At 39.0% G+C, this 12,823-nt stretch overlaps 1 protein-coding gene across 4 annotated transcripts in view; it reads right to left on the minus strand.

Annotated features, from left to right (window-relative positions):
* The window catches only part of ANKIB1 (ankyrin repeat and IBR domain containing 1), a 134,365-nt gene that overhangs the window by 39,481 nt on the left and 82,061 nt on the right, over nucleotides 1–12,823 (minus strand). For 3 of the 4 annotated variants that reach the window (XM_061587856.1, XM_061587854.1, XM_061587858.1), the window contains exons 9-14: nucleotides 10,146–10,312; nucleotides 7,448–7,554; nucleotides 6,403–6,533; nucleotides 5,136–5,270; nucleotides 2,947–3,033; nucleotides 2,785–2,851 (exon numbers count right to left, since the gene is read on the minus strand). In XM_061587856.1, coding sequence (XP_061443840.1) covers nucleotides 2,785–2,851; nucleotides 2,947–3,033; nucleotides 5,136–5,270; nucleotides 6,403–6,533; nucleotides 7,448–7,554; nucleotides 10,146–10,312 — 694 coding nt within the window. The remainder of the gene's footprint in view (nucleotides 1–2,784; nucleotides 2,852–2,946; nucleotides 3,034–5,135; nucleotides 5,271–6,402; nucleotides 6,534–7,447; nucleotides 7,555–10,145; nucleotides 10,313–12,823) is intronic. The other variant, XM_061587855.1, reaches the window with a different exon arrangement.

Here is a 12,823-nt window from a genome sequence, read left to right on the forward strand (position 1 = left end):
TGCTGGATCTGCTGAAATACAGATGCTGCCTGCTAAGTAAGTCTGCTCGAGTATTGTCATGTCCTCTGAGGTGTCCACCATCAGAGACTCCAGATGATTCTCTGCCCAGTCCAGGAGAGGCGCTTCTCTCTGAAGAGCCAGGGACCAGGTCCTCCCCCTCCAAAATAAATTATATGAGCTTTCCTGTGGTGTCATCCATGTTCAGCATCACAAAGCACAGGCAAAGCAATGCTGCAAAGTGCTGAAAGGCCAACTATACATTTCACAGATCTAGAAGATTGACTGAGCAGCAGGTCTCCGTCACAGAAATACTCCCTAGCCCATCTGTTACTCACAATGGGTCCTGCAACAGGATAGACTGGAGCCTAAGGTAATTGTGACCAAAGTAGATCCACTAGAAGAACTCCATTCAGCAAGCTGTCTTTCCAGAGCCATCAGGGCAGAAACTGGAACGGGGGAGAATGGTGAGGAGCCCATGGCATAACCTGAATATTTGAGCCAGTTTCGTGATGCCCACAGAAGCTGGTCCCTCAACTGATCTCATCGCCACATGCATCATGCTGACATGATCAGGCACAAGAGTCACAGTTCCTGTGTCACTGCTGATCTGAGCTCCCAGATGCTGAATGCGTCGGGACAGATGCAAATGCCTCTTGGCCGTGTTGATCATTGTTACACGCCAGGGTTACTTGAAGATCTTGAATCACGTGAAGGATGAAGAGTAAGTGAGAAGATCAACCAGATGGGGATAAATGTGAATCCCTTACAGACAGACATGGGCCACCAGAGTTACCACTATCTTTGCAAACACTCTGGGGTCCGACACCAATCTAAAGGGCACTGCTCTGTACTGGTAGTGATGTCCAGCATATGAAAACCTCAGATACCTTCAGCATCTCCTGTGAATAGAAACAGTAAGATATGATGCCTCCATCAGGTCAACTGATGGCAGCTAACCAGAGGCAAGACTATCTTTGATTGAAGCCAGAGGTTCCATACAGAACTTGTGGTATATAACAAACTGGTTCGGATGTTTCATGTCCAGTATTGCCTTGCCTCTCTTTGGCATAATGAAAAATACCGAATATATGCCATAGAAGTTCTTGCTTGCTGGGACAGGTTCAGTGGCCATGATGTCCTGAAGATGTTGAATTGGCTCCTGCATAATCTCAGTCTTCTTTGGCCTTGAAAAGAAGGGGAAAGGTAGAAAATGATGTCACCACAATTCCAGCCTCAAGCCCTGAGGACCCAGTGATCCGAGATAAGGTTTTGCCACCTATCAGAGAACTTGAGCAAACTACCCCCTCACTGGTGGGGCAATGGCATCCAACTTTTTTAAATCTTTGTCTTCAAACTTTACTAGAGCACCCTTCAGCATTTCATCCCCAAACAATTTGCTGCCCACATATGGCTCATAGAGAGATTTACATGGGAGGTGGGATCTGGGTCCCAGAGATGCAGACTGAAGTCCTTTGTGTCACACCGCTTACTACCAATGCTTGGGCTGAGAACTCAAGCATTCATAGTGGCATCTACCACTAAAGTGGCTGCTCTGGAGGCCATTAGATGTGTCTTGCACTTTCTTGTGTCTCCCACAGCACTGCTGCCCTCTTCCAACTGGTGACTACTGCTATGTAGAGGGACCAAAATCTTATTTATTGCTACCATTTGTTTCCCTTGTGGTGCCAGTCCTGCTCCTCCCTGTTGAGAATAGTGCTGAAACTGTAACCACTAACTGGGCTGGTAAATCCACAGAGGGCTCTGGTTATGCTGCAACCAATGGTGGAGCTTGCATTAAGGCAAGCGCCATGAAACAGTGAATGCAGCTTGTGATGAGAAGCAGGCTGTACATCGAGATCTTCCCATCGCTGCTATAGCTGGTGACTCAGAGCAGATGGTACAGAAGATGGAGGGGAGGGAAATGAGGAAGCTGAAGGTTGGAGGGAAAGTGGAGGTCAGACCAAAAACCTAATTTTCCCTTCTTTTTAACATAGGAGACCAAGAAAATTGTGATACAAGGCAAAAAGGCTGAGTGGGAAAAGAAAGATGGTGAGATAAACACAACAGGACAAAAATCCACAAACAACACAAGGTAAAACACTATGTGGAAAAAAAGAGCACAAAGTACCAAACAACAACAACAACAAAAAGCCTGCTCACACACAGAAGACAGAAATCATACTCCAACGCCCGCTTCAAGCAAAGGCAGGAACAAACTGAGGGCTTCAGAGGGGGTGAGATCCAGAAGCTTCTCTGAAGCATTCAGCGTTCCTGCCTTGAAGCACTAGAGGGAGCTGGAGTCCCACCTGAGGTCACCTTAAACTTACAGGAGAAAAGCCCTGTCATATCGAACATCATATACTAAAAACAGAATGTGTGCAAGGGAAGAGGCAGATCTGAGAAGCCAAGGATGGACCAACTGTGTAGGAGCTCATGATTCAGAGGGAGGGTATCCTACAGGAAATTAAGTTCGTTGCTGCTTTTCAGCATCAGCCCAGAGAAACAAAGGAAAGCAAGTAGCAGTTTGACATGAGAGAGGAAGTTTATAACATTTAGAGTGCAGGAAGATATTCACCCTGTTTTAGGCAATAGAAAACAAACTCAATGTCATATAATGCAATATATTGTTTAATCCATGAATGAAAGTAAGTCAAGCCATACAAATGCTCAGCTTGATATGCACAAAAGCAGCAGCCAGAAATAAATTTGACTTTGAAAGGCTTTGGTATACGTATATTATTCTGAATACAAGAATGTATCACAGAAAAAAAATGGCACACTTACGTCCACTTAGAGCTCTGCTCAGCTGTTCCATCTTTTCTTTGGCTGTTTTTAGAAGGCGCTGTTCTAACTAAAAGTAAGAGAAAATTTTTAAGAAGTGATAAATGTAATGTTTTGAACTAATAAAGCTGGAAAATAATGTTATAGGACTATTTAAAACCATACTTGATAACTGAGCTCATGGTTCTTAAACCTTGTGTAATAGTGCATAAATCTGTCAAGTTCTTGAAATTGTTTGTGTTTCTTTTCGGCCTAGAAAATAATTGCAGGAAATAAGAGGGGGGGGGAATTAACAATTTACTAGGTTTATTTGAATGTAACATTTATGAGCATAGGCAAATGTGCAATCAACCATTTAAACTGTGAATAATAGAGCTTTAGTCACAAAAAGAAAGGTGATGAATATTATATGAACAAATCAGCCAGCTGGAAATACACCTTAACACAATTCAAAAATCAAATCGTACATTGGTGTTTTGAAGTCAGACAGGTAGCCAGCTCCTAAGCTTTTTGACCTACTTTGTACCCTTCAGTGGGCAACATTCTACTTAGAGTCATTTTCTGTTGCTTTTCCTTGTGCACCCTCCTATTGCCATTCATTCCAAAGTGACACACTGCCTCACATGAGCAATACACAATTATCAGTGGCTCTAAAATGTGCTTCCATGATCAGAGAATTGTAGTGGCCTTGTATACAGCTCACTACTGAACCACTGGTACATATATTTGCTGACTGTTGAGCCCCAAGTCCTCAGGCTACCAGAGCCCTAAATGAGATGGATACCAGAAACAGTGAACTGGACCTCAACCTAATGAAATCCGCAGGATTCCAAACTTTTGTAACTTATTTATCAATGGGAAGCTGCTTAGGATTTTCCCATCATTTGATAATAAACTATGCCAGCACTAGCAGGTGGAACATGTGGGAGGATGGGAAAAAGGACTTACCATCATTATTACACCCGAACACTTCCCTCCTAGAACCACAGAGTCGGAAGGCACTTTGGAGGGCAACTAGTCCCACTCACTGCTTAATGCAAGATCATGCTGCTGCTAGCTTCCTTTGGAGGAATGATGAGGGAGCCAGTTTGGAACCATCTAGCCTGGTGGGAAGACTCTGCCCCAAGATCTCTGAATTGCACTGAAGGCAATTACTGTGGCTCTTTAGAGTACAGTAAGGCCAGCACTAGTGCTGAGGGTTGAGTTAGCTTTTTAACATTTTTGTTAATTTAGCTTTGCCCTTAAATTATTATCTCCCACCCCCTCAAAAGTGATGCATATTTTGACAATAAAATGATGTTTATCACAAGCCACTTTGGGTGCAATCCATTGTGGAAAAACTTCGTATGTAATATATTAAACCAGAACTATCACTTGAAGCTAAAATGTTGAAACTAAGGTTATCATACTTTGGACACATAATGAGAAGACATGATTCACTAGAAAAGACAATAATGCTGGGAAAAACAGAAGGGAGTAGCAAAGGAGGAAGGCCAAACAAGAGATGGATTGATTCCATAAAGGCAGCCACAGACCTGAACTTACAAGATCCGAGCAAGGTGGTTCATGACAGATGCTCTTGGAGGTCGCTGATTCATAGGGTCGCCATAAGTCGTAATCGACTTGAAGGCACATAACAACAACAACAAGGAAATACTCCCCATTTCGTTCATTAAACAAAAGTATTTTAAAAAAATAAAGGAAGAGACAATAGCATGTGCGTGCCTTAGCTGCAACTATAGATACTGCATGAGGACTACAGCATGGAGGAGGCACTTTCCAGTTCACAAAGATGTTGACCTCTTTCCTTTCCTCTTGTAGTATGCTAGTGTGAATAGCAGCCTTAAAACAGCAACCCATTCCCACATCCCCAATTTTGCTTCTCTGTTGGCCTTCAAATGGCAGAATACCTGAACAAACCCAAAATGTATAAAAAATCTTCCCACATATTGATTTTCTGTGTTCTTAATTCATTCTGGTTAGGGCCAATGAGTGAGCCATGACATTATTATACTCAAACCTTTATTGTGAACTAAACTGAACTTTGTTAGATCCTATTCTAGTTCACATTCAAAAAGATTTTCAAATTAAAATTTACTTCTGCTGGTTTGACCCAGGTTTCACTTCAGGTCTGGTTTTACTCTGACTGTTGGACTGGGTCTGCTAGCCATTATTTATTGCCTCCACAGACCCTGACACTCCCTCAGTACTTGAAGGGAGAGGAGTGGAGGCCAAGATGAACACATTTGGGGACCCTGATAAGTCTTGAAGGAATATGAAAAATCAGATTTCACAGATTCAAGAGCTAAGATAATTACTGTTCTCTATCTCCCCAGTATTGATTAGCTTCTTACCTCGGCTGTCATTTCCTTGGACTGCTCCTCTACATGTTGAATGACTTCATATCGAGTACATCTGTAATAACCTCCAGTGGAAGAACTATGCTTCTTCCATTCTTCAAGGCAAATCCAACAGAAGTCATATTTACACTTGAAAAAGAAAGCTAATTTCTTAATCCAGTTTTGTTAAAGACTTGCAAGCAGAACAACAGTGATTCATCATGTTTTCAGCATACAATTATTCATACTTATTGGTTTCTCCATGACTGCTATTTACATAACAAAAAAGTGCATGTCAGCTGCATTCACACAATTAACATCATATCTAGTTTGGCCCTAACTGGAACATGATTCACAGGATTATCTAAATGCAGCCTCCATGCTTAGAATTCTACGGAGGTTAAGCAGCCTGCACACAGTTAATGCAGAATGCTACTGCAAAAATCTCAGCCAGTGCAAAATGATGGGATCATTTTACTTTATCAGCTGCACTGGCTGCTTGTCTGTTTCCAAGGTCAAATCTAGGTGCTAGTCATTACTTTTAAACAACTTGGGACCAGACTGCTTAAAGGACTACCTCCTCCCACATGAATCTGATAGTTCTTCAAGATCTACTGATAAGAGCCTCTCGTGCTTCCCATTTACAAGCAAGGTTGAAGGTAATTTTTCTGTGGCAGCACCCTACATGTGGAACTTCCTGCTCCACCTCTTTCATCAACATCTGAATATATATCTTTTTCAACAACTTTTGGAGTCTACTGCAGGTTATGTTGTGGTGTGTTTTTTAACAAAAGAATCTGGCTCTTTTAGTTTTGATTTTATGCTGTTGTAATGCTATATATTAAATGTTTGAATTATATTTAGTTCTGCTTTTGTTAGCTGCTTGAAACATTTCAATTTAGAGAGGAAATTGCAGAATAGACTTAATTATAAAGGGTTGTATCCAACTAAACTGTTCAGAGTAGAACCATTGAAATTAACTTCTCAGTCATATCCGTTAATGAGTATGACAGACATGGGACACAACCAAATAAATGAATAAATCAGATAATGTTTCTTGTCACAAAGAACTGGGGGTGCTATGGATGTTACCTGTTAAAAAAGGGAAGGGAGCAAGAAAAGCTACTCTCTCATGTTGTCCAGCAATTAATACACAACATGTTTGTAATAAATCAACAGACTGATCAGAGTAGGTACCATGAACCCTCTTTTAGACATACATGAAGTCAACTTTTTTCTAATATTTATGGAAACTACACCATTATTTTGAATCTTTGCTTACTTTTGCACACTGCATATGGTTGCAACCTTCATTCTTCTGAATTGGAGATTTGCAGTTGGCACATGGTTTTGAGTTTGTGAGTAACCACAAACAGTTGGCAGCATCTTCATAAGCCTCACTAACTCCCACAACTTTGAAAGAAGAAAATAGAAAAGTTAAGAATTTGTACATATAATGTTGTGTTAACAGCAAAAGTCATAAATGCATTCTCTAAATTTTCCAATTGTGAAATTAGGCTATCTTTAAATACATTTAACTTATCCTGAACGCTTCTTATAGCATGAAAAACAATTTCACGTAAGTAAATTCTTCATAAATCTGTACTATGTGGAAGGCACTACAAATATCTACAACAAATTAAATAGCAGGTTAGATGCACACTCATTTTCACTGCCAGTTTTTGCAACATCTCTATAAATTTGCTCAATAATTTTTAGCAAATTGTTATTTCCATAGAACATCCCACCAAATGAAAGAATACAAATCACATTCATTTTCTGCAACTCCCAGCAAGGAACAGTATTCTTTGCAGATTAATAAGTAGATGAAATATTGCTTTCCCCCCTACATTTTATTTTCAAATCCTCATGATTTCTTTAAAATTACTTGTACCCTAAACAATGTAGACCACATCTTGTTTATTTTATAATTATTATTGACTGGTATATTCATTATGCTTCCAGGTGACTATGCATTTTTAATAATTCTCAAACTTTATACCCAAAGCACTCAGTTCTGAAGCTCCGCTGATGCAAAGATGGAAACTTACAACTATATTGCAGGAAATTCTGTCCAACCAACCAAGTTCAGTTCAAATCTCTGCTCTTTATCTATGCATTATTAATACCATTTCATGTGAATAGAGATGTTTAAGAAGCTACAGTTGCTCTATATTGCTTACGTCATCTAACATCATCCACATTCCCAATAGGAGGTCAAGCTGCCTATTTTGTAACTCATGCCTTTAGACTACTACTCCTAACTAGTATAGGACAATACTATATTACATAATTATACAGAGTTTTTACAAATTAACAAAAAATACCATAACGGCCATTCTTACGCTCTTCTGGTTTCATTTCTGTTATCTTCTGCAGCCAATTTTTCCATGTTTCGCAGTCACAAGGTTCATGAGCTTCACCCAGACACTCCCTGAAAAATTGATGCAAGGCTTTAATAAGGTGAAGACTGAACTCCCCCTCTTTTCTTACCATAGTTTAAATAATAAGAGTAATTAGGAAATAATAAAATTCCATAAATATGTTTTGCTAATATGCCTAAGTATTCCAAAGAACTGATGGAGATACAAAATAATGTATCAGAAATGATATCCCAAGGCATACATGGCAATAAACTATGAATGGCAATAACTTGCATTGGAGTTTAGGTTCATAATTGTAATCTGTGCTTCCCCATGCAATTTAAAATGTTGATTGTGGTTATGACTTGATTTAGCAACCCATTAAGTCTTGAGTTGAGTACCTATTTAACTTTAGAGCACTCTGTTCTGTCTGTCACATACTCACTTGCATTCATTTATGAATACAGACCAAACCACTATGAATCAGGAATCTCCAGCCCTGTTCAAGGCACTTATCCCTTCCAATTCATGCACATGTGTAGACTAATAACATTACATATGTTTTCCTTTTCCTAAAATACGTCATAGTAGCATTACAAATGCTTCTAAAAGCACTGGCAGAATGTGAACTTCTCTCCACACTGCACATGCACCATGCTGTCATTTTCAGTTTCTCAGAAGACTGAGAACTCCATGCATAGCAGAAGAAAGAGCAGTCATTCTCCACTTTTCAGACTCCAGCAACCACAGAGCCTGTTCTGGCACAGAAAAAAGTACTCCAAAGTTCACTAATTACACATACATGTCAGGGCAACAAGTCCATCATGGGCACAATTATCCCAGAACAGACCTCACAGGCAAACTCAGTGACTACTGAGGAATTAGGGGAGAAGAGCAGATCTCTGATGGGAGGAGAGACATTGTAATTGCCAGGAGAAGGCACCTTGACTCAATCTCCCTTTATATTAGGTGGAAGGCTTGCTCTAGAATATCACCGTGTGTATTGTATAATGCCAGCTGTCAAGCTAGACAAGTGATGTAGGGTTTTTAAAAGGGCTCACAGGCATTCATATAAGAACATTCAGATCTTTGTATTGCTAATGTCCTGGGTGCTTTATAAAGATAAGAACATTTATTACAACCACCAATAGCTTTTGAAGGAAGGGTCTTCTGTAACTAGGGAGAATTTTACTTGAACATTATTTGCTGATTGATAATATGCAATTGTCAAAAATAAGGCCAGTCACTGAATATCTACTTAACTCTTCCCTTGTTTTTAACTGAATAAGGATCATTCTGCTGAGGACAACCCCATGAATTCTTCATATATTATTGCTAGTTTTAAGAGAAGCAATCAGATTTCTGGAGTAGAAGATAACACTGTTTCCAGATGGTGCCTGGGTGTAGATGTGCCAATATGATTTCCAGATTGGTCACGACTAGCTCTTTTTTACGGGAAATACAGCAAAATAGCTTCAGACATCTGCCACACATCCAACATACAAAAAACCAAAACAACTAAAATTAGCACCATTTCAGAAATACAGCTTTATGGAAGAACCTGCTGTATTATTAAAGAGAATGCAAAGAATTTTCTCTGCATCAAATGAAGAGCTTTCTGAAATGCTGTTTTGTAAATAAAAGAATGGTCACATAATCAGACAAAGGACCAGAACCATAACGGAAAAAAGGAAAATGTATCATTCTGTCACATTATAAATAGTAAAACCCAGCCTTGAATGCTCCTTCTCCACTTTTGAATTTATGCTAGAATAAAGTATCTCTCTCTCTCTCTATATATATATGTAATATGCAGAGCAAGAAAGAAATAACTTATTTTTTTCAGAAAATGCAGGACTGTGTACACCTAAGCTCACAATCAGTAGGTTCCCATGCCATAAAGCTATAAAGACCAGGCACAATCTGTTCATGAGGAACATTAGTTATATGCGTAACTAGCAATTTGCCGTGCTCCTTCATCTCACTGCTGTTCCATCTTCTGAAATTTCTGAAAAGGGAGAAGCACTTTGATTGTGTGCGTCCACGTGTGGGTCTTCTTTGCAAGCAATAATTTCTAGCAACGTATAGTGAAAATGAGGTTAAATTGTACAAAAAAACCCAGAGCCAGATGCCATGTGGATGTTTGTGTGGTCTATTCTAAATTTCAACATCATGTAACAATGAACCTATGGCAAATGTTTTATATAGGTGATTTATTGTACTTTCTATAATTAAATAAGACTATCAAACTTTCCCTGAGAGAACAATTAGCTTATTTTCAATACATGATTTATTAAACTACACTTTTCACCCCAGTCAATGTAATAATTGAATCTAATCTTCAGTTTAAAAAGGCAAAAAAAGAGGTTTGAATAGGTAAATGCTTATTAGTTTAGGAGCAAGAATATGAAAAAAGAATTGAAAAAAATCAGAACTGGATTTCATAGTGTGTGCACAAAGATCAATAGGAAACAAAACATTATTTATGCCGCCCTGGGCTCCTTCTGGGGGGAAGGGCAGGATATAAATTTAATAAATAAAAATTTGTTCCCACAAATGTTAATTATTTTAATGTTTGTACATGGCTGTGTGGCATTGTCTGAATTTTTTCAAAGATCAGCATTCATTTTTTTAAAGTCAAGTACCAGCAAGCATAACTAACCAGCAGAAGAGATGCCCTTTCCCACAATCCACAGCAGGAGCTCTTAGCAACGGAAAACTAAGTGCTTCTGAACCTGTTGTATTTGACCCTTGTCTTGTTAGCCTGACCGCTCTTTCACAGCCTGGTGTAGGACACCATTTAATAGATGGATTATTTTCAACAAAGGCCTGAAAACAAAAGAGAGAGATGGAAATTGGTTGCCATTTTGGATCAGGTCTTTCTAATTGACACAGCTTAATTTGATGATGTAAATCTTTGCAGTTTAAAACAGCTGTAGGACTTAAAATAGCTATAAAAGGTAATGATCTTATATCCAGTTAGACAATTTTAGTTATTTGCTATAAAACATGTAAAACCCAGCCAAAGAAGTATGCAGCACTAAATGTCATGTGAACTATTTGAACATTCATTATTTTTTATGCAAAAAGTTACAAAGCAAAGAGTAAGATAAGGTTCACCTGAGGGAGGCACTGGTGCGCTGTGAGGGCCTAACATCTCCAAGTACAATCAAAACATAGTATGATTGTGGAATTAATATAGTTATGGAGAGCAACTGAACTATTTCTCAATTAGAAATACTGAATACAACGTGGAAAATTATTTTATTAGTTACCTATAGTACTAAGAGACAATGTAACTGAGGCATCAGAAGCAGCGGGGTTGAAAATATGACAAACAGATCAACCATATGAGGTGCTGCAGCTTGAGGGAATCTAAAACTATTATAATTAGTATCATTAATTTATATAGCACCATCAAATGTATCCCCCTTTAGGATGCACACCTTAACGTGGTGAGGGGGTTTGAGAGTGTTGAAGAAGCTGAGGGCAATGCCGTCAGGAGTCTAGACTAAGGGGCACCCATGGCGGAATGGTCAAAGCTGAGACACCAGACTAAGATGCATTCAAACTAAGAGGAAGTCAATGGTAAAGCACCTCTGAATACCTCTTACCACAAAAACCCGATGAACAGAGTAACCAAAATGCAATATGTGATAGTGCTGGAAGATGAGACCCCAAGGTCAGAAGGCACACACCGAGCTACTGGGGAAGAACAAAGGACAAGTATGTAAGTAGTGCTGTGACTAATGACACAGCTTGGTCAAAGCCGAAGGGAAGCCCAGAGGCTGATGCGCACAGATGCGAAAGGAGAGTCTGGAGTTGTACAACACACACAATAGGAACATGGAATGTGAGAAGCATGAACCAGGGAAAGTTAGAAATTGTCAAGCAAGAAATGCAGCGTATCAACATTACAATACTTGGCATGAGTGAATTAAAATGGACTGGAATGAGACATTTTCAATCAGGCAACTACAAAATATTTTATGCAGGAAATGAGAAATCAAGAAGTAACGGGGTTGCTTTAATAGTGAGAAGTGATGTAGCAAAAGCAATTAGGAGCTGCAACGCAAGGTCTGAGCGAGTGATATCAATGAGATTAAACGGGAAACCTATTAACATAACCATCATCCAAGTCTACGCTCCAACATCAAATGCAGAAGAAGAATTGGAGAGATTTTACACAGACGTACAGGAGGAAATTGATTACACACCAAAACAAGATATGATGATAATCATGGGGGACTGGAATGCAAAAGTAGGGAACAGAGAAGAACTAGGAATTGTGGGGAAATGGGGCTTAGGTGACAGAAATGAAGCAAGAGAAAAACTTATTGAATTCTGTGAAGCCAATGATTTGTTTCTTGCCAACACAGTTTTTGAGCAACCAAAACGATGACTGTACACGTGGACATCACCAGATGGTTAATATAGGAATCAAATTGATTATATAATTGGAAACAGATGATGCAGAAGTTCCATACTTTCTGCAAAAACAAGACCAGGAGCAGACTGCGGTACAGATCATGAACTGATTGTATCGAAAATCAGAGTAAAGCTAAAGAAGAACAAAGCACTCATAATGCCAAAATACAATTTAAATAACATCCCAGAAGAATACAAAGATCAAATAAGGAACAGATTTGAGGGCTTAAACTTAGTTGACAGAGAACCAGAAGAACTGTGGGCTGAAGTCAGGGACATTATCAGGGAAGAATGCAAAAAGACAATACCTCTAGTTCAAAAGAGAGAAAGACCTCAATGGATGACTGAAGAAACTCTTAAAATGGTTAAAGAGAGAAGGAAGCAAAAGCAAAAGGAGATAGAAACACAGTCAGAACCCTAAATGCAACTATACAACGACTAGTACATAGGGACAAAGAAAACTATTACAATAGTTACTGTATAGAAATAGAAAAGGACAACAAAATGGGAAGAACAAGAGCCCTATTCCAAAAGATTAGAGAAATGAAAGGGAAATTTAAGCCACAAGTAGGGATGTTGAATAATCAACAGGGAAACATACTGACTGACCGAGATGAAATAAAAGGAAGATGGAAGCAATACACTGAAGAACTATATAAAAGAGATGCCAGGATGACAGATTCATTCACGGAGGAACCATATGATGAAGAACCAGAAATTTTAGAATGTGAGGTGAAAGCTGCTCTTAAAATACTTGGAAGAAACAAATCACCAGGAATAGATGGCATACCAATAGAGTTGCTACAAGCTACTGAGACTGAATCTGTCCACATTTTGACAAAAATCTGTCAAGAAATATGGAAAACTAAACAATGGCCCACAGACTGGAAGCGTTCAATATATATCCCACTT

Source organism: Rhineura floridana, chromosome 10 (genome assembly GCF_030035675.1).
Source record: "Rhineura floridana isolate rRhiFlo1 chromosome 10, rRhiFlo1.hap2, whole genome shotgun sequence".
In the NCBI taxonomy this organism is placed as follows: Eukaryota; Metazoa; Chordata; class Lepidosauria; order Squamata; family Rhineuridae; genus Rhineura; species Rhineura floridana.